The sequence below is a fragment of the Hirundo rustica genome, chromosome 1 (assembly GCF_015227805.2).
Source record: "Hirundo rustica isolate bHirRus1 chromosome 1, bHirRus1.pri.v3, whole genome shotgun sequence".
Lineage (NCBI taxonomy): Eukaryota > Metazoa > Chordata > Aves > Passeriformes > Hirundinidae > Hirundo > Hirundo rustica.
Genome location: NC_053450.1, coordinates 7,418,000 through 7,439,742, shown reverse-complemented (window position 1 = coordinate 7,439,742; position 21,743 = coordinate 7,418,000). Strand labels below are relative to the sequence as shown.

At 41.3% G+C, this 21,743-nt stretch overlaps 1 protein-coding gene across 1 annotated transcript in view; it reads left to right on the top strand.

Annotated features, from left to right (window-relative positions):
- TG (thyroglobulin) overlaps positions 1-842 on the top strand; it is a 152,048-nt gene extending 151,206 nt beyond the window's left edge. The window contains exon 48 of the mRNA XM_040080105.2: positions 542-842. Coding sequence (XP_039936039.1) covers positions 542-654 — 113 coding nt within the window. The 3' untranslated portion in view covers positions 655-842. The remainder of the gene's footprint in view (positions 1-541) is intronic.
- The last annotated feature ends 20,901 nt before the right edge of the window (positions 843-21,743 follow it).

The following is a 21,743-nucleotide window of genomic DNA, read 5'->3' as shown; positions in this document are numbered from 1 at the left end:
TAGAAAACATTCCTTTAGTATGAGGGACATTATGCAGCAATGAGAGCAGTCTGGCTATGAGACTTTAAATAAACACCCTCAGTACACTTTCTTGACATAACTTGGTGGTGTTGAGGCAACTGCATCACTGTGATAGGGTTGAAGACTGAAATCATAGAAGGTAAAAGATAACAGAAGATCTGTTGGAGGTGGGTGCTTGGGGCTTTTTGTATTACAGACAAAAAATTAATGTTGCCCACACGTCCTACCTGGCAGAGAATTTTCAGGAGATAATAGAAAAATAAAGTCTTACATGAGTGGAGAAAAAGCCATTATGTATTCCAATGGCAGTTATTTGAAGGACAATACTTAATTACCATGAGGTGATCTGCCATTACTCTAAAGCATTTTTCAAATGGATTGCAAACTGAGGAAAACAGTTTCCTGAACATTTATAGCTGCATAAAAGGCTTTTAAGTGTGATTGACAAAATGCATACCTTTTAGCTTGATGCCTCTGGGATATGACATCTATTTTAATTTTTATCGTATTGTCTTTTCAGGAAGTGCAAGCGGTGAAGAACCATCTTCAGAAAACAGCTCTGGTGAAACTCCAAGTGAGATTGCCTCCCTGGAGAGCCAGTCCCTGGGGGATGAGGTGGCTTACAGCAGATAGGGGATCACAGGGCTGTGGGGTGGCTTTGTCACAAAATTGTGCATCCACACAACCATCTCACACCAGACAAACAACACTTCCTTTAGTTAACTTTCCCAACAAGTACAGTAGATCTTTCAATAAAGTAGTTTTCAAGAAAATTGATGAATATGGAGCAAAATAAGAACTACAACTATTGTTTTAAGTCAAAAGAGACCGTAATTTGGAAAAACAAAAGTATCAATAAAAACTGCAAAACCAAAATAAATACACTTGGTCTGTATTTCTTGAAACTACACAAATGTCAGCATATTCTAATACCACCAGCCAGAAAAGGACATACATTAAAACACTCCAAACCCATTTATTGATGAAGCTCTGATTTGTTAAATGTTATATCTATCTTGTCCTTTTTTTTTTACTCATCCTATCACAAGCTGCTGATAGGAGAGAGAGCTTGGTTTGGCATTGCAGAAAACTAAAGAACTCTAAAATGAGAAGGAAGAACAATTTGAGAAGGGAATTGAGTATGCATTGAGTGTGTTCACATGAAGTCATGCACGTGCTATATTCATGATCCCCTGTGAAATTATGTGCAAGACTTTGGATAAGGCAGAGTACATGGAAGAGATAATGCAAAGAATATGTTAATTAAATCTTAGATCATGCCATCATTGGAACATCTCTCTTTTTAAAGAAGAAGGTGAAATACACGATAGTTTTGGAAGCATAAGGAAAATCATGACAAACCTCTAATGGCTCTGAAGGTATTTTGGATTAGGTTGTAATTTATTGCTTGGCTCGTTTGTCAACAGATAACCTTCAGTTGACAGTATATCACACACATGTCCACAAGACCTCACAAAAAGTAAAGTCAAGGTTGCACAATAGGACAAAAATTTCTTGTGCAGTGCTGAAATAATTTAGTAAAACAAAGGTTTCCAAGGGTTTTACCAAGATAGAAGAAAAACTGTAACATTCCTAGTTCTTATACCTACATCCTGTTCAATAAACAGTAAAAAGATTGGAAGAATCAAGAAGCTTGTTAACTGGCTAAATATAAAAGAGTAAAGATAGAGAACTCAAACTCTATCTTTACTCTTTTAAAGGGTGCTCCATCATTAGTTATACCTAAACTAGGTAACTGGTAAAGGAAAAACAAACAAACAAACAAAAATAAATGAACCAAAACAATTTAAGAGCTTTAAAAAAAGTCTGGATTTTAAATATGTATCTCAACAGAGAATTCTTTCTTTGCAGTAACTATGGATAAAGTAGCTCTGATTCCTTGGGCAAGACTGGGCCGAATTTTGCCCTATTTGAGAGCTAATTGTTGGTCACAGCAACTCCAGTATTGTTCTGCTGCCTGTGGAACTGGTAAACAGAGGACAGGTTTAAAAGGATTCAGTATTGTCTCACGCTAATAAAAGTCAAATATATAATATTTTCCCACTCACTATTCAGCTCCACCTTGAGCTCAGAGAGATGTGTCAGGAATTTGAGAAAAAGTTTTCATTTTGAGCAAGGAATGCAACAACTTAGCCTTGTAGGCTCCTAATTACAGTCTTGGCCATATGGTAGGACTGGCTGATAGGCAGGTCTGACTGGGCTTTTCAGTCACCCCCTCTGAGATATCCAGCTCAACTGCCAATTTGGTAAAAGAGACTCTTCAAGTATGGCGTTTTTGTAAGCATTGTTATTTCATGACTGACTGCCCCCCACATGCCCTGTTACAGTGTATGCATCTCTTTAGACTGTTCTGTCTCTCTCCAGGTTTCCTAGAAGCTCCTTTTCTAGAGCCCAGTGTTGGTTTCCTCCTTTAAAAAAGCATGAATATATTCGTCTCCAGTTCTCTGCACTCTCCTCTTATGCTAGTCCTGCTCAATCTCCATGCTTTAAATTGCACAAAATGTCAAGGCACAGATAAAGGAAGTCTCGTGATCCCTTGTGTTCCTGTAATTCCACATTTTCCCATTTTCCCACATATTCCATCCCGTATCCTTAAACTCAAACATCTTTGAATTCTGAGACAACTTTTGCATCAGTACAAGTGATTCATTCTTTTTTGGCTGTGAGTCTCATCACCTTCCTGACTTTACTCTTCTCCCTTATGGGAAACCATTCTGTTAGAAATATTCTGGTCAAATCCAACAGGAGATTTAATTTGAAAAGCACACATGAGGACTGACTGACAGAGGTCAGGAAACTTTAGCCTTAGTGATACTGAGAGGCCAAGTCTGCTCCCACATATAATTCCTAGTAAGAAAAATACATTCCCAGACTGTTTAGGTCATTGTGTTTTAAACTGAAATACCAAAGACTGCAGTGACCTGGTACTGGAGCAATGCACAGAAGCACAACGACTAAAGCCATGCTTTCCTCCTTCCTACTGGAAATGGCTATATATATATATTTTTTTTAAGTGAAGCTTTAAAATCTTTAAAACTTCCTATGAGCACACATACAGACAAGTCAAGTTAATGCCATTTAAGTTATTTAATCTGAACTTTTTGAAAGACAAGCCATCAGAACCTTTCTGTATGTGTTGCTTTTAATACTTTAATATCCGACCTACAGCATTTTGTGTGATTCTTTCACAAAGGAGATATTAGGCAACAGAGTAAAAATGTGGAGTATTAGAAATATTTTACCATGCAGAGTTGGAAAGAAAACAACTGACTAAATGGCAATGCTGGAACATTGATTGTTTTCATAAGTACTTGACACATAGAGCTGGAACATCATAGTAGTCATCCTGCTATTACCCACATCATATAATTCCCTTGGCTAAAATTAAGGACTCAGTCTTTCACCACAGCAGCATCATAGTCAATGTTATGACTAATATCCACATAAATACTCACATTCTCTCTAACTTGCTCCACCTACACTCTATAGCAGTGGCTTATATAGTATTAATTATATATTTATGGACCACTGTTCCCCCTATGTGAGGCTAAATAAATAAATAAAGCCAAAGATCTTCCACATGGTTTCCATTTGGTCTTTGAAACACAGACACCAGCCTGGCTGGGATTTTATATGTTTCAGGTGTGAGAGAATTTGATTAATCGGAAGTGTGATAGCCAGGGCTTTCAACTTTTACTATTTTTGCTCTTTTATATGAGGTTGATCTGGCCCAAAGCTGAGTGGTTGCTGCTTCCTGCCCCTCCAGATGTGAGTCCTCTAGCACGGCCTTTGGTCATGATGAAGTTTGTTCCTTCTAGTTTTCCAGCTGCCCAGGGAAGGCCCTTTCATTCAGGCCTTGGCTAAAACTCAGTGAACTTCAGCTGAGAGCTCATTTGCCCTCAAGGACAATTAAGACAGTTTTACATCAGGATTCCTGATAAATTTACTCACTCTTTGAGAAGCTGGTGTATGACTGGGTTTGGAGAATGCTGTGTTTCATAGCACAGATTTTGCATCATTACAAAAGCTATTATTTTCTTGTTTTAAGGAGACCTCCTTTTCCTTTCTGTGTTTCCTTCCTGTTATTCCTCAAATATTCTGTTATCATGGCATGAGAGGCAATGCCTCAGGAGTTTATCTTTCCTGCTTCTTGCACAATCACTTTACAGACTGGTGAGCACAAGTCAATCTAACTGATAGTATCTTCTGGGCCTCTGATCGAAGTCAGATGGGACTGGATATTTTTAAATATTTCAGCTGTTTTTCAAAGCTGACTAAGGAACTCTGTAAGTCAGATCCCACTAACCTGTAGGGAATTTGGATGCCCAGTTCCCATTATGGCTTTGAAAACCTCACCCAGCATCTGTGCAATGATCAGTGCTCATTCAGGAGCCTTTTCCCTTTCATGATGAGCAGATGGCCACAGACAAAAGCACCATTGCAATTGGCAGCAGTTCATTGACTCACAAGGGGAGAATTTCGCTTCTTGTTTAGCTTTACTGGTTCAGATTGAGATCTTTAACAAGACAGATCAAAAAAGCTTGGTATTTTTTTTGTTTCATGAGAATAAGACAGTGGCCAGTTTTCGGGGGCAGCCAGCATTTTCCTGGCCATTATTAGCATACAAGCACTGCTTTACACAAAGAAAGGAGCACACCTCCAAAGGGACTCACATATCTCTGTTTTAAATTCAGGAAAGAATTGAGAGGAGTCACAATCTGTTTACTGCAGCATTTTATATGTACCACTGAAAGCAGTGATCTCCTCTGCATGTGTCAGTGTGGCGATGCAAGAAGTGTTTTATTAGGTTTTTATAAGAAGTTTATGTTATGGTTCATTTCACTGTATCCCCAAATCTGTAACCCTTTTGTGTTTTCTGTATAATAAGGTGTTTTGTGTCAATCATCCCACCCCCCACCTATCTGTGTCCATCCCCTCTGCCCCCCCCCTGCTCTAGGGCAGCCTGTCTATCACTTTGAGGAGCCCTCCCAGGTTGCGAAATCTCAGGGAGAGGGCTTCAGGTGATAGGTCCCCTGGGGGGAATTCCTTTCGCTTTGGATTTTAGTGGTCCAAGGCTTGGGGGTGGGCACACCTTGTTACCCCCTGAATCCCCTGATTTGTTGTCTTGTTGTAACCTCCCTTGAACCCCTCTCCCAGATATAAGGTGGAGGAGGGAGATTCAAACTCTCTTCAGCTCTGCTCTCTCTGGCCTCTCTGGCCTGAGGTTTGGACCGGCTGCGGACTTCCCGCAGCCCAGCCTGAATAAACATCTTTAACCTGCAAAGCTGGGAGCCAATCTTTTCTCCTGCTGCCATTGCTGTCACGACACTATTTGGTCCAGCTGCTGCTGAGAAGCCGATCCGAACTGGGAACTTCTGTGGCTGTGCTGACCAGAGCTAGCCAGAGGTCAGCTCCCGCCCGGTGCAGGGACATAACCAGACACATGTCAGCTTAAGTGAAATGAGAGTCCAAGTTCAAGAGCAAAGAGACTTGATGCAATCACAGTTGCTCAGATATGTCAACTTAAAGATTTTAGCTGGATACCTCAAAAACAGGATATCTAGGCAAGGCAAGGAATTATTATGGCTCTGAAGAGTTTACTCAGTACTTGTGTCCTAAAACAGAGAATACAAGTGTGAATTGATAGCTGCTCTTTGGAGTGGCAAATCAAAAGTTAATGGCTGGATGCTGGCTACCTGCGAGATTCAACTCGGAAGTAAAGCCCACATTAAGGTGAAAGATCACTCAGATGACTTGATGACACAGATAACTCAGATAAACCAACCGACTGCTTGGTTTATCGCAGGAAGAGGCCAAAGCAGCTTCATTTAAATTCAGCGTCTCAGATCAGCCTAAAGTGAAAAAAAATTAGTGATGGTTGTTCATTCAAAATGCTACCTTGTAGCAGAGAAAGGTGTAGGGCAGTTAGACAAGTCAGATCCTGTTTCACAGGATCAGCCTGGGGTGGTGACCAACAGTACTTTGTTCAGAAGCAGTAGAGGTGTTTCCAGCAATGTTCACCACAAGGGAAGGATGGACCTCAGGCTGACTCTTCCTTTCACCCCAGAAAGAAGCAGTCACTTCCCACCATGCGCTGAAGAGAACCCTGTGTCTTCTCCCCATTTTATCCAAATTCACAAAGCTTTTTAGGCACCTAACTTAGCACCTTGGGAGCTAAGCCTTACACCTGCCGTCCTATCCTTCATTATCATCTGTAACTCCTACAAGATGTGGATATAGAATAAGATTTTCAGGACCAGACAGAGCTGTTCCTGACAGCCTGGTTTCTGTGACTCCAAGGCTCTGTTTTTTCACAGTTTTTGTTGCAGCCTCCCAGGCTGTCAGAACTTATGGATACAAAACGAAGATTGAATCACTTGGACATGATGATGCAAGGGCGGCATGCCCACCCAAGGGAATCCTCAAGGACAAGCATCCTCAGGAGACAGGCTCCCATATCTGTTAAAACATCATCCTGAAAAAGTGTTTCTGTCCCAGCCAACACAGTCAAAAGTGCCGTCACAAGCCTGACTGCTTTCAAAGACAGCAGTTGGCTGGCAGGAGAGAAGGCAAACTCTGACAGGCGTGTTTGCTTCAGATCACTTACATGGCAGTTTGTTCCTTTCATGCCTGGTAATAAATGCCTGAACAAGGGCTCAGGCTCTTGAATTTGGCAGTGATCATTCTCTCAAAAGCCATGGGCCTGCCTTTCAGTTGAAGTCAAAAATGTCATCAGAGCCAGAGGCTGCACTGATTCAGAGCAGTGGCACTCAGAGTGGTGACTGTGTTTATGAGGGAATGGATTATTCCTTTGCCAAGAATCCACAAGTGCTTCAAAACGAGCACTCTCTCTGAGAAGACATTTTTCATCAACCCCCTCCCCACAACCTTCCACCCTGGAGTCCAGCTGCAGATTTACACCATTTTTATCACTTTTTTTTGAATATTTTAGCATGTTAAAAATAACATGCTTGGGCTATACTTAGCTCTCAGTAAGGCCATTGTCTGACAGACTGGAGCTCAATGAAGCTTGGTAGAAGACTAAAAAACTAAACTTTGAGTATGATTCCCAGGGATCAAGTGCTTGGAATCTGCTCAGACAAATCTAATATACACCTTTAATCCATCACCTTCTATTTTGGGTGAAATTTGTCCTTCCTGTTACTATTCTCATTCCTTTCCATTGAATGCAGTTCTCCACAGCTGGCCAGGCTGGTTCTGGTGGAGGACCTCATGCTCTCCTTTGTGTGTACCTGTCAGTGACCCAAAGCTGATGACAGTGGGTTCATTTCAGCCCCAATGAAAGGCTGGCTGTTCCAGTGTAAGCCCCCAAACACATCTACAAGGGTTTCTTTCATCGTTTGCTTGAATCCTCTTTTTCTGTCGCCTCATGAGAGCTGCAGGATAGGGGTGGAGTGGAAGGGCAGGTAGATTTTAAGGTACAGCAATGTAAGAAATTACCCTCAGGAAGAGGTAAATTAGAGGACACCACATTTCTACCCTGCCCGTGATGCTGCCATAGGTCAGGTTTGTGTGAGAAAAATGTCTTGTTTGTGAGGACATTGGAACTGGGGTAGTTGTTCCAGACAGGTCCTGCTGCACAAATCAATTTATACTAGTGGAGGAGCAGTCCTATTGCTTGTGAAACTCCAAATAAAGGGGCACTTTTCATCTATAATGGTGATGCTTTTGCCAGCACAGAAGTGTATCAAGAAATCCACATTACCCAACTGATTTTGGTTTCATCACAGCCCCTGAGCCAACACGGGACAAGAAGTGCTGTCCATATCCACAGCCCTCCCTGGGGTGCTGAGCCTGAGCTTGCCAGCACTCAGCCTCTTTCCTGCCCTCGCTTCCTCCTGCCCTCTGCAGCTGCTTTTGCTCTTCCCTTTAACCCCTAATTATTTATTTCCACTCTATCCCATTTCTTCTCATTGTCTATATTGATTTCAGACAACCCTTCTCCCTCACCTTCAAGCTGAGCCTCTGCTGCAAAGCCAGCAGCAGGGGCGCACTGCAGAGTTCCAGCAAGATATCCCTCTGCTCTCCACGAGAGTCACTTTGCAAGGACTACAGTCCCTGCCCATTCTGGTTTCTGTGCTGTGATTCTGTCCTTAACTGCAGCAAACCCTCAGAAATTTTTTTACCTGCTATGAGTAGAAGCTTGAAGCTGTGGGGAACTGTGACCTATTCTACTTCCACTTTTCCTGAGATTTACTTTGTTTATATCATGACGATGATGAATAAAAAATGAAATAGAGGGAGGAAGAAAATTTAAATCAATATAGTGGGTTTAATGTTAAAAGGTGCTTGGGGACTTAGTTTAATGCTGATTAAAGGAATGGAGCTCTGTGGAAAGCTGGTGATTCACAGCCCCTAAGAGCAATATTTAGAGATAGTAGATAAAATCTAATGGTAATAGTATAAAGGAAAAAAAAAATTCAAACTGCACTGCAGTGCTGCCTGAGACACAACATCTTTCATTCCCACTCAACATTTTCACTCAACCACCACAGTAAATAGGTCCGTGAATGAAAGTCTGCTGAGATAAAAGAACCTGCATAACAGCTGACATCAAAAGAAAAGCCTTTTTTTGCCTAATATATTGGAGACGTTGTTTCCAGCAAGAACAATTCATCCAAGTGAAATTTTGGCCACTTGTACTGCAGCCAGATCAGGAACGCTTCCTGCAACTGGCCAAGAAAGTGTCTGGCCCTGGAAACAGCCTGAAGTTCTTAGTACTTTGAAAGAAAACAAAAGTCAAATGGAGCTGAGGTCTTCTCCCACTGAAGCCCACAGCTAAAATTTCTCTGGCTTCAAATCTGTCCTCCCTGATGAGAGCAATGGGCAGGGAAGGGCAAAACAAACTTGCTGACACTGCAAGACCACCAAGCCCCAGCCTTAAAAAAGGGGAGTGCTGCAGGGCTGAGCCTGGTCCATGGCTAAATTAGAAACAGCTGGGGCAAAATTCCAACCCACCCCCTCCAACACCCTGTGGACTGCCGTGCAGACAGAACCAGAAGAGGTAAAAGCATCAAATATCAGATCATGACTTTTGATTATCAACTCAGGTGTTGATTTTTTTGCAGGAAGGACCGGAGATCTGCAGGGACAATGAGAGTGGGACAGATGTCCACACTCAGGGAATGAGGAAAGCAGATATCAGAGCATCAGCTGGTTGTGCTGGGGAGAAGGAGGACAAGGGGGACCAGGGTTAAGCAGGGTGAACAGTTGAACAAAAAATTCTCCCTCTGTCAGTGCAAGTCTCCTTCCAGAGGTGTGCATCATGAGACGAGCCAGAGACTTGACACAACTGAAATATTGCTGTGATTACATAGGGAGATTTGAATAATTAGCTATTTGCCAAGTCTTCCTCCAAGTGCAGTGTGCAACAGGCATGTTCCATGCTACTTGTTAGTAACTTTTTTAAACAAAAGCCCAAGGCAGACCATTTTCAGCAATTCTTGGGCAGGAACAGTGTGCTAGTCTCTGTTAGGAGACAGTACATTTTCTTTATACACACATACTACATACCCACAGTACTTTGTCACCCTACTAAGATACATTGTTAATTGGTCCCCATGACTGTGAAGTCTTTACACCATTTTAAAATGCCCAGCTAACAGCCCAGAAACATGACTTTCTGAAAGCTTTCACTTCTGTATCATCATCTCCTCTTTCCCAAGCCAGACCATCAAATTTCCTCTCATGTATTTGTTTTGCCCCAGAAGCTGCAGCCTTCACTTGGCACTGCTCTTTCTGGCTGCATTCTGAACATGTAGGGTCGGTGGCTTATGAGGGCCTTTAATTTTTATCAGAGCTCTGGGTCAATCCTTGCAGACAGGCAGCGAATATGATGAATACAGAAATAAGTTGCAGATGCTAAGAGCTGCATAAAGACCTCTTATCTTTAAAAGGGAAACTTTAAAAACATTTAGCAGTATCAGGTTTCTCTGTCACTCTTCTAGATAACACTGCTCTACTTGCTTATGCCTGCAGAAGTTGCAGATGCCACAGAGATTCATGGATCCACAGCAAAATCCCAGTAAAGGAACTGGGAGGTTCTGCACCTGTACTGGGGTGAGCTCATAAGGGCTATGGAGCCAGAAATCCTTCCACAGACCTGTGCTGAGTTTTCTTATTACCTTCCAGAATCTTCTTGTGAACAACTTTATTAAATGGATGTGTTAAGTGACATAAAAATAATCAACAGGGTCGTGACTAAAGCCTGGACAGACGAGGGTGTTGGCAGTCTCAAAAAGCATGTATCATCCCAGTTATTAATGGCCAAAACTGTCAGGAGAGTATAAACTTTCCAAATTGTCATCCAGTAGCTAGTGAGTCAGACACAGCCTTCAGATGAAGAGCTGAAGTTTAATTTTTCTTCTCTGCTGAAGGAATCCAAACATTCAAAACTCTAAAAAGGCTCAGGCTACCATTCAGGGTTCCTTTGGGATAAAAGGTTGATTCTCAATGAAGAAAAATGAAGTGTTGATAGAACCAACTGCTGCACACAATGCAGAAAAGAGAAAAAAGAGGAAGCATACGACAATGTGTTCCTTCTTCCATAAGGCCTTGGCTGTTTGGGGAGATTTTGTTCTAGAGGATGCAGTCATTCTTCCACCACAAAGACTAAGGCAGAAATTTTCAGTCTTCAACCTATTCATTTGAATATTTTAGAGTATTTTTGAATATTCAAGAGTATAAAAGAGTATTTTCTGTATTCAGCTCCAAAGAGCAAAAAGCAAAATAGAAAATGTGAGTTTCTTTCTTTTATCTCTTTAATTGAGAAAAATGTCTGTCCAGCAAACAGGAATCCCTGTGTCATTTGCTTTCACAAGCTGCTCAAAGGTCCTCATTTCATCATCCCTCAAGAAACTGCCATTAATCTGGGGCCAGGTGTTTCACTACTACTCGAAATGTCTGGATGACTTCAATCCTTTCTGATCTTCATTGACAGAGTAATTTGAAATGTTTTACCCTGACCAAAAATATTTATGTTGTCTCTTCTTGTGTTCCCTGATATTATTTATTGTCCCTCAGAACTAATCATTCTGAAAGGGAGGATGATGTGAAGTGATGGTGACAATCCAGGGCCAGGAAACATAGGAGAAATTGCCTGTCTTGCAGAGAGGATTCATCAGGGTAGGTGGTCAGAGATACATTCCAGCTTTATTTAATTCACTAACACAGCTGTGGCCACTGTAGATAATGAAAAAAAGTAACTACAAAAAACTACATTTTCTAATAATTACTAATAGCACCTCATTCTTTTTCCCTATAATTTGCAAAATGTCAGGAGTAAGTTTTTTCTGGAGCCTTTTGAAGGGGATGACCAGCCACAGGTGCTGGCAGAGGATGTGCCTGCAGCTCAGCAGGTTCCCTGCATGACAGACAGAGCTGCCTAGGGCATAGTCTGAGGACTTCCTCCAGGGCTGATGCACCTCATGGATCAGGTGCTCCATGGCCTAAAAATCTAACAGCTGATTAGCAGCTACCAAGGGATTCTTGTGAGACACACCAATCTTGCCTGAGGAGTCTCACATGGTCTTAAAAGGTTCCTGTGAGCAGGGGACTTCAAAGTTCAGTTTGTATCCCTTTTGGGGAGAATTATCAAAATGAAATCCTAACAGTCCCATCTGCTGTATGGGCTGTGCACATGTCAGTCAAAATGTTACCTATTTCCCCTTCCTTCCCTCTGCTGAGGACAGAGATTTGAATACATATTGAATAATGTATTCAAATTTGAAGTGACAGGTTGATCAGTATTTGATTTTTTCATCTTAGTCTTTTTCTTAATATGAAAAGTTATTTTTCCTTTGAGCTGTATCAGTGTCTGAGACATACAAGGAGATAAGAAAGGTGCAAGGAATTGCAGAAAACACAGCTGAAAGATAAATTTCCTACTCAGGCTTTCTCTTGAAGATCAGTTTTTGAGTTTCTTCCTCAGAATGAAGATTCTCTATTACCTGACTAGCCTAGAGCTCAGAAACATCAGCCAGTTACGAATGTATGGTATCAAGGAGTTCTTGTTTTCTTTAGCTAATCTCTAACTGTTTTCTGTTGTAGTCCCTTTGAGAGGAGCCCTGGTTCCACATTGTTCTCACAAGCACAGCAGCCTGACCTGCTCTCTGAGCAGCTCCTCTGACCTCTCTCAGCCCGAAGACCTTCCTTGCCACAGGCATCCCAAACACTCTCTCCTCATCCAATGTGCTCACATCAGGATTCCTGGCTTGAGGCATTTGGCTCACTCACAGCTGCTAAGATTTCTTGGAAATTCAACCACAGTTTCATAATTCCAAGGCATGTGTTCACTTCTTCTCTCGTGTTGAGATGTGAAAACATGGGTTTCTTGTCTGCAGTGATGGAAAGTCCATTGTGCCGATGGCTGTATATTCCTTTTGTTCCCTAATCCTGAAAATGCTGGATGCTTTGTGGGCTTCTCACGTGATAAAAACAGATGTAGTCTCAATTATGTTCAGTGCCTGCACTAATGAAAAGATTTTAATTTCCACCAGAGTTAACTTTGTATTTTTGCAAGAAGGCATTTTGTTTCTAAGTGTTATTAATTCCAGTCTGACTAACATAACCTGGAAACCTGGAAGCTGAACGTTCCCTTTACTCCAATTTTTCACACAGCCAAGTTCAGAGAAACTTTTAGCAGAAAAGCAGTCAACTCTTGGATATTTCCCCTTGTCATCATGTCACCAGTGTTGATGGCTGTACCCAGTTGCCTTTGGTAACAAGCGAGACACCACTAATCCCATCCTGGCTGCAAAGCCCTTCAGAACCTCGTGCTGCTGTCAGATGTATTTAGTTGAGTGAATTGATAAACAGTCCTCAGATTTGTCAGGGAAGAGAGTTCTGGAACTGAATAACAATTACCCTTTTGAGGCTGAAGATAAGATCATCAGCCCTCTTTACTAAAGATTGAAGAATTTTAGCCTAGGGTCTCCATTTTATTTAAGAGGTTCCATTCATTACTTCTGTCTGAAATCAATTAATCAATAAAGCATGATCCTACACATGCTTTACGCATTTTAGATTTGGCTAGAAGGCTCAACAACACTTTTGAAATTGTATGCTTTTGAAAACCCTCCTTATGAAAAGCCTACTGTCCTTAAACAATGTCTAATCATGCAGCCTTGGCTACAATGTCTTCTTCCAGGCTTAGAAGGAAAATTAAATGGGATTTGTGACTGACTGCACTGGACTAATTGACCTGTTTAGAAATGTCCTTTTTAAGAAGTGGGCCGTTCTGGGTGCAGCAATGCAGGAAGGATATAGAGCTACTAGAGAGCATCCAAAGGGCTGTGAGGTGGTGAAGGGTCTGCAGGGGTAGCCATAGGAGGAGCAGCTGAGGTCTAGGTTTGTTCTGCCTGAATGAGACTGAGGGAGACCTCATTACAGTCTGTAACTTCCTCAGGAGGGAAAGCAGAGAGGCAGACACTGATCTCTTCTCTCTGGTGACCAGTGACAGAACTCAGGGAACAGCCTGAAGAAAAGTCAGGGGAAGTTTAGGTTGGATATCAGGAACAGTTTTTTCCCACAGAGGTTGACTGAGCACTGGAAGAGGCTCCCCAGGGAAGTGGTCACAGTCCCACACCTGACAGAATTCAAGGAATGTTTGGACAATGTTCTTAGGTGCATGTTGGGCTTGTCAGGATGTTCTGTGCAGGGCCAGGACATTTTTGGCCCTTGCGGGTCCCTTCCAACTCAAGGTATGATTCTATGAAAAATGCCTCCACTCCCTAAGGTCCTAGTGAACAGGTCCAAAGATTTATTTCTCTGCTAAACCTTTCCAGGAAAACTTGCTGAGGATAGTTTTCATGCCACTGCTGATCCATGTGGAAAGACACATTTCTTATGGATTGACAGACACTCCATTCATTTATGCCCTCTAAGATATTATTTTTTGCATTCAAAAATTTTAAACTACATCAATTCCATTTACATGTCAATTATAGAATATCAGTTATAGGATCTAAATCATCAAGTAAACTATGGTTTCAGGATGCCTGATAATTACCAAAGATCCAAGAAGGCTCAGCTCACTTTGCCATTGCTGGAAAGCCCCCAGGAAATTAAACTTTGGACACATTTAAATGACTTTTTAAAGTTATTATTCATACATTTTATTTCTGTCAGAACCTAGAGTTTTATGGTAATGTCCATTTACAAGATACGAATGTCAAGTGTGTAGCTGTGTCTACATCTTTGAACTATCCTTCATGCAGAGGAGGGGGAAGGGCTCCTGCAAAAATATGAGACATGTAGAGAGGAATTACAGGATCTTCAACTTCAGAGAGAAGGGCACCTGGTACACTGTTCCTCAAAGCCTTTTCTAAGCTCTGAAGCATAGAATCAGTGACATGATGAAAAATATGAAGCAAGTGTCTACAAGAACCAGTCTGAACTTGGACTCCCTTCAATTTCATATCAATTATAACACAATCTTTATTTTCCAGGCTGTGCTTAGACAAATATACTTTCACAAGGTTCATTTGCCATCTTTACTCTTCTTGAATTTCCACCCACCTTGTTTGTGTTACAGATTTTGTTTATAATCTCTTTGTCCAGCCAACATTTTTTTTCTCCTCTGTCAATGTGCGCATGGAGCATCTGCTTTCCTGGTGATTCATGAGCTCTGGGACCCACTGCCAGGAGATTGCCACTGGAGCCTGGCCAAGGATGTCTTCGAGCTATGTCTGCAAACATGGGTCAGAGTTCATGTTCATTTTGCAGGGCTATAATTAGCACAGCAGGTTTAGACAGGAAACTGCTCCCTCTAGACCCAATTTCAAGGCAATTAGGCTTGTGCTTTTTGCCATGGTGCTTCTGAGCTAGACTCTCTCTGTCCCACAGCAAGAATAACATGGGAAGCACCCATTACTGAGTATTGTCGTGGCTTGGCATGAGAAAAGAAAGCACATATTCTACTTATACCTCAGCATCAGACCAAGAGAGATTGTGGTGAAGATTTTCAATGGGTTTCTGTTTTCCAAAGATTTTGGCAAGTATATGTACTGCAAATAGCAATGAGTTGCACGGGGCAAAGCATCAGTCCTCAGTTTTTGGAGGTGTTTCCATCGTGGATTTACTGCCCTTCCAGTACTGCTCCAGCACTGGACCTTTTAAGATGACCATGTGTGCTATAAGAGCTAATTTCATGAGTGAAATATTTTAACCTCATTATCAGATCCCAGAGGGCCTTAACATCCAAAGTTCAGGAGCAGGATAGGAATGAGATGGTGGAATTTGTCCTTGCACAGAGGACACACATTGTTTATGTCCACTTCAATGCTATTTTGGAGCACTCTTTCATGTGTGGTGTCTGCTCTGGCCTTTAGCAAAGGTTGGTATTTTCTCAGAGCATTTTTATGCTGAAAGGCACTCCATGACTTGTGGAGGCTCTGTTGAGGGCATATAGAATATAATTAAGGTCACCTACAATAATTAGATTATACATCTGTTATGCCTATATTCCAAATGGTGAGCTACACACCCTGTTCAGTCAGTCCCGGGGGAAAATTGTTCTCATACTGAAATAGATGTTTAAAATAAATTGGCTCAATCCCCAATCCCTGTCTTCTTCTGGTGACTCTGGAATGTTGACACAGGATGATTATCTTAGCTCAGACATCTTAGCTTTTATGTAGCCAGATTGATGAACTCTGCCTTGATCTCCATCCTGTGTTGTATTTAGCAAGAGTGGCAGGACCAGACTGTAAAATTGGCAAGAATAGACCTAGAAATCATTAAAAGACCCATAATTTTTGTTTTCCTTCAGAAGACAGTTTTGAGGTAATGTGATTTTTCAAGGCTTTGCTTGGTTCTTTTAAATAAAAGTACATTTCTAACCCTCATGGTTTTGTTGAAAAGGCAAATTTGTGTAAAACTGTGGCAGGGAAATGAAAACTTCCAAATTCTGAGTGTGGAGCAATATTAATGTTAACCTTGTCCTGTAGTTTTTGAATCAGTGATAGAACTGGAATTAGTGGGGAAGAACAAGCAGAGAAAGAATCTGTTTACAGTAATAACATGCTCATCCTCCATGCCACGACTGAGATACTGTGTTATTAAAGATACTGTGTTGTTAAAGAACAGCACTTGGGATATGGACAACAATGCAGATTGCAGTCATATCTCCTTTTACTTTCTGGCTATATGTGATATTTAGCTAAGGGCAATTTTAATGCTAGTTTTTGAGCATATTTTTGTGATTAATAAATATTCAGTAGCAAGAACTGTGAGATTCTGGAGTGGTTTTCTTGAGGAAAAATTTATATTCACTACATAGTAAAGAAGGCAAAAGAAATACAGAAAATCTCTTCTAGAAAAACATGTTTATGACATTAAAGCAAATATAATTAGTCACAGATGAACAACTTGCCCAAATTCAAATCCAAGAACAGTAAATCATAAAATCAAATATAAAACCTCTCCATCCTATTCCCTATAAACAGTGATAAAAAAAATAAAAAGAGGATAAAAAAGGTTTGCCCTTAGCTAGTCTTATAATGAGAAAAAAAGAGAAATTTTTACTAAAAAAGAGATTGACCCTTGCATGTTTCCCCTTGTCATCATATCTGATGATTTGATCTTTCATGGTTTCAGTCTATGATGGATTTTTCATCCCATGACTGGGAGTGTGCTTTACTTTGGAAGACATGAGTTGCTTTAGTTCCAGTAAACCCCCATAGTTTTGTCTCAGAATTGCAAGTTGGCAACACAGGTTCTACTTTTGGACTTAAGTCTGTATTTCATTTCAGGACAAAACGTTATTTTAGCTATAATGGGTCTTCAGTTGAGTAAAAACATTGCCTGCCTTCCCATTCCAGTTAAACACTTCCTAATCATCCTGCCTAATCATCACGTATTGCATCCTGCCCTAAGAGGAGAGACATTCTAAACCCCAGAACACAAAATATTTCAGCATCACAGTCTTTGTCATGTGTTCACTCTGCAGGAACAGAGGGCATCTTATGTGAGGAACTGATGCTGAACGTTTAAAGATAACAACTTACATAAAAGTTACACTCCACACATAAATATTTAGCCAGCACAATCCCCTATTTCAGTGTAACAGACATTCCATCATCCCACCAGGCATCCCTACCAAGTGTGGTGGGGGTTTTTTTGTTTGTTTTTTGGGGGGGGAGGAAGGAGAAGGAAATATTTTGTAGTCGTGGAAGGACAGTTAGCTGTGGAAGGGGAACATAAATTATCTGTGCTGCTGCAGAACAGCCTTAGCTTTTTGTCTTGTGAGACATCTGTGATGCATATATGGAGGGAGAATGAACACATCCATTCCTGGCAAACCGACCTCTCTTTGTCTTATGTCCTGTAAAAAACGGAGCCTCAACTGCCATGAAATAACACTGCCTCATGAAATAACAGGAGGTCTTAATAAAGTACGACCCTCTGGAATTTTGAGTGTCTGAGCTAACTTGCAGGCAGTCATCAGGATTAGGAACATCAAGCTGGATTCAGACTTGTGTGACTACGGCTGTAGTGTTAAAATAGGGGAATAGACCTAATCATGCCATGGTCATACCTAAAGTTTAACTGCCAGCACCAAAGTTACTCCAGTTCTGTCCCATGCCAACCAGCACACCCCTTCAGGTGTTAGTAGCAGGCTGTTGATGGCCTAGGGGTAGGCTGGTTTATCTGCCTCAGAAAACAAATCCTCATTAAAGCTCTGGGCTGTTGCTCCTTGTCCTAGTCAGTTGAAATCATACCTGAGTTACTACAGGCTATGTGGTTGTCACTTGATGCAGACATCCCTTGAAAATGGAAATTAGCCTCGAAATTGAAATTAGTTTGTAGACTCAATAGGTCTGTGGCAGGAAAAGCCACTCACTGAGGAAGTTGCCAGAACTAAGATATCATAACTTGGTTATAATAACAGTTTATTACACTGGGTTCACTAAGGGCATGAACTTCTAGCTAAATGTGCACTCTCAGTACAAAGATGACCTTGGTTTTGGGAGGCCTCACAGGTATAGTGGTTTTCCCATGAGTAGTCTGTCTACAGCTCTTCAGCTTGGCTGGGTGTGCTTTGGGTTTTTGTGGTCTGGATGTAGAAGGGTTAATCCTCTGTGTCTCTCTTACTAATGTTGCAAGACATGGGGAAAAAAAAAAAACCAAACCAAAAAAACACACTGTCTCTGTAAAAATAAATACAATTGTCAGTAAAAACTAAATACCAGCTAAGGAACTTTATAAATCCAAATATTTCACATTTGGATGATATTCAATTTGCTGTAAACTTGGGTTACTCTTAAAGAAGAGTCTGTGTAGTAAATAAAAATTTACAATGAGCAGCAGGATGTCAGGGGATAAACTATAACCTTGGACAAGGCCAGATGAACCAGGCACTAACAAGAACAGCAACAACAAAGCTTCAGCTCTTCTTCAACAGTTCTCCTGTGCTTGTTTGGGATGTGCTGCTCACCAGAGCAATGGCAGAGTCAGGCTGGTCATCATGGAATCATAGAGCAGTTTAAGGTGGAAGGGAGCAGAAGGACCTCTTGTTCCAACCCCTTCTGCCTTGGGCAGCGACACCTCCCACTAGACCAGACCCTGTCCAGTCTGGTGTTGAACTCCAGGGCTGCGGCAGCCACAGCTTCTCTGGACAACTTGTGCCAGTGCCTCACCTCCCTTTACTCTCACAGTAAACAGTTTCTTCCTAATATCTAATCTAAATTTACCCTCTTTCAATTTAGACTGGTCTGAGCTATCACCGTATGAAAGTGATGCACACAGGCGAGGGAAAAGCGTACCCTTTGTGTGAGTTTCAGGATCATGTGCACATCATGTCCTACTTACAGGACTCCACTGGAGCAGCTGAGCTACTGTGGATGCTCCATCTCTTGATCTCTAGGGAATATTTTTTACAATGCTCCCCATTACACAAACCAAATGTCTACCAGTTAAACATCTGCTGCCTGAAGGCATATGCCCAAATATCTTTTATTTAGTTTGCTTCCTGGACTGAACATCCTCGAGCAGGAAAACAGCTGGCCAAAGTTCCTGCAACTTTCAAAGAAGGTCAGTTGCCTGGACAATTCTAATTAATGCATAATTAGCTTCTCTCTGAAAGCTTCTGCTCTTTTTAAACTTCCTTTGTCTTTCTCATCCTTTGACAATGTAGGTAGCCTCAAATCATAGTTGGGTTAAATGTGGACCTAAGTGGTAGTTCAAAGTCACCTAGAAACCTTGTAAGAAAGTCTTGTCTCCTAAGACCTTTGCTTAGTGCTTTATCTTTGCATGTTGTAGTGGTAGAAGGAAATAATCAAGCAGTAAACTTTTACAGCTTTGCTAATAACATTGCCATATTTGAATGCTGAATTATTTGAATACCCAAACTGCGGTATTCAAATAACATTAAAGATCACTCAGAGGTAATAAAATACTTTCTGATTGACCCAAACTGCCTGGGTGTGGAGGGACTCTTCAGTCCCTGAAGGATCTCACTGTAAGCACAACGTGAGACATATGCTGTAATACTTGAGCAATGTGGAGTGAATTAGGGGTAAACTGGAAACCTTAATTAAGCATTTTCACTACTGTCATGGGTTGCAGCCAGGCCTACAATGTTATTTAAATATAAACTTTGTGGGTTTCATTTCCATGACCCTTTTCCAAGGGAAATGATAGGATTCAAGTAACAGAGGATGCCTCTTGCACTGTGTAAAGAGTATGATGTATCTCAAATAGTATTCTCATTACACATTGTGAAAATAACAGTAATTTATTGTTGTTTGGATGGCTGTTGGGGATTCCAGGCTCTTTCACCATTTATGGATACTGGTATATTCTACACTACTGGAGGTGGTTACTTAGTGAAAGATCATATAGGTTAGACATGTATTAAAACATGTTTAGTTATTTCAGCTTTTAAAATGTTTACTATGAATAATTTATGAAGAATTAAAATATTAAGTCTCTCTTAAGCCTAACAGAAGGCTCAAATGGGAAGACTTCATAAGTTGCATGGGCATATCGTTACCATTTGGGATGGCTCAATGATATGTAGAAATCCAGTTTCTTTGGAGGGCATTATAGCAAAGGTTTATTGAAAGATAAGCTCTTTTATCCAGTGTTCTGGTACAATGAATATTATTGGTTGTTTCAGACCAATGCCTCTCAGTAAACATCTTTACCATAAACAACTTGGAAAAACACCAGGCATCAGGAAGAAGATATCTGCAGGGATTGTTTTGCATTCCTTCTTATGATTTACCAAGCCCAAGTGAGAGAGTTATGTACTTGGCTTTTCCCACAGGCTTTGAGCTACTGCCTGGAGCCTAAAATCTAATTTCTGACCACTGTCAGTTCCCACATGGGCAAGGACATTTCAGGCTGCATGTATATTAAATTATTTAAACTACTATAGCCAGTCAAGGGTGAATATGCACCCAGAGCCAAATGGCGCAGAAGTCTTGTGCCCACATCATTCAATCATGGCACTCTCTGGTTGTCACAGTTCACGGCAGTTGGCACTGGTGTTTTCCTGGCATCAGGTGCTCTGTGCCTCTGAGATATCCTTACCAACTGATCTGCTTTAGTTCTGCTTCAGCTGTTCGGAGCGGCTTGCGGACCACTGTGTGGACCAGGGGTGTTTGATGGAGCAGGCCATCTGACTGCATGACCTGCCTTGGAGGAGTGCTTGTGCTGGAGGACGCAGGGCTGCAGGGTCGCTGTGAGGGTTGGAGCTGCGTACATTGCAAACTTACTCGTCCTGTTTGGTGGGAAGGACCTTTAAGCTGAACTGTGCCTCACGGCAGGTTTTGTTTTTCAGGAAGAGACAGTTCACTCCAAAACAAAGTACAAGTTACAGTCAGTATTAAGTCAAAGTGAATAGTCAAGGGAGCGGACTTGAAGGTGTATCTTGGGTGGTGTTATCTGACAGAGGGAATGTATTCCCCAGTATTCTCTAAGGAAGAGTGGAAATAGGCAGGTACCTCACCCAGAGATTGGGGTCAACCAATAGGTCATGTGTCTCTTGCTGGTGTCATTCGTGTTTTGCATTGTGCAAGCAAAAAACATCAAAACAAGAACTGAAGTGGGAGACTAGTAAGTGGCCTCAGCAAAAGAGAGACAAACACAAAACTTAGTTTGCAACTCTTCAAGAGAATTTCCAATAAAACACATACATTCCAGCATCTTCAGAACAAGACCAATTAAAATTTTTTTCTGAGGGCAGTAAGGAAACACAGCCATGAGTTTAAGCTTCCTATACATATGTTCAACCTGTAATTAATTTGAATGACTAAAGAAATCACATTTTCTAGTTGTTTCCTAAAAAGTGTTCCAGAGTAGAAGATCACAGCTGGTGGCACAAAGCCCTGGTAAGATCAGCCAGTGATAGCTTTGTGGAGAGGAACATGACCTGCCAGGAGTAATCCCATCATCTGCAAAGAAATCCTCCACAGATTTCAGTAGCTTCCTCTGCTCCCTGTGTCTCCTGCACTGCCTTCACAGCTGGTGGATCACAACATGCAGCATAAGATTTGAGCAACACAAATATTTAACATAACTTGTCATAGCACAGGGAGAGTTATAGAGACATTTGTCAGACTTCCTTTACTATTCTAATCTTTCTGAGAAATGCAAGAACAGCTTTTCTGTCTGCTGGCCTTAAAAGTTTCACTGCAAGGAAGGCTAGGGTTAAGAGGTTTGCCTTTTTCTTTTAT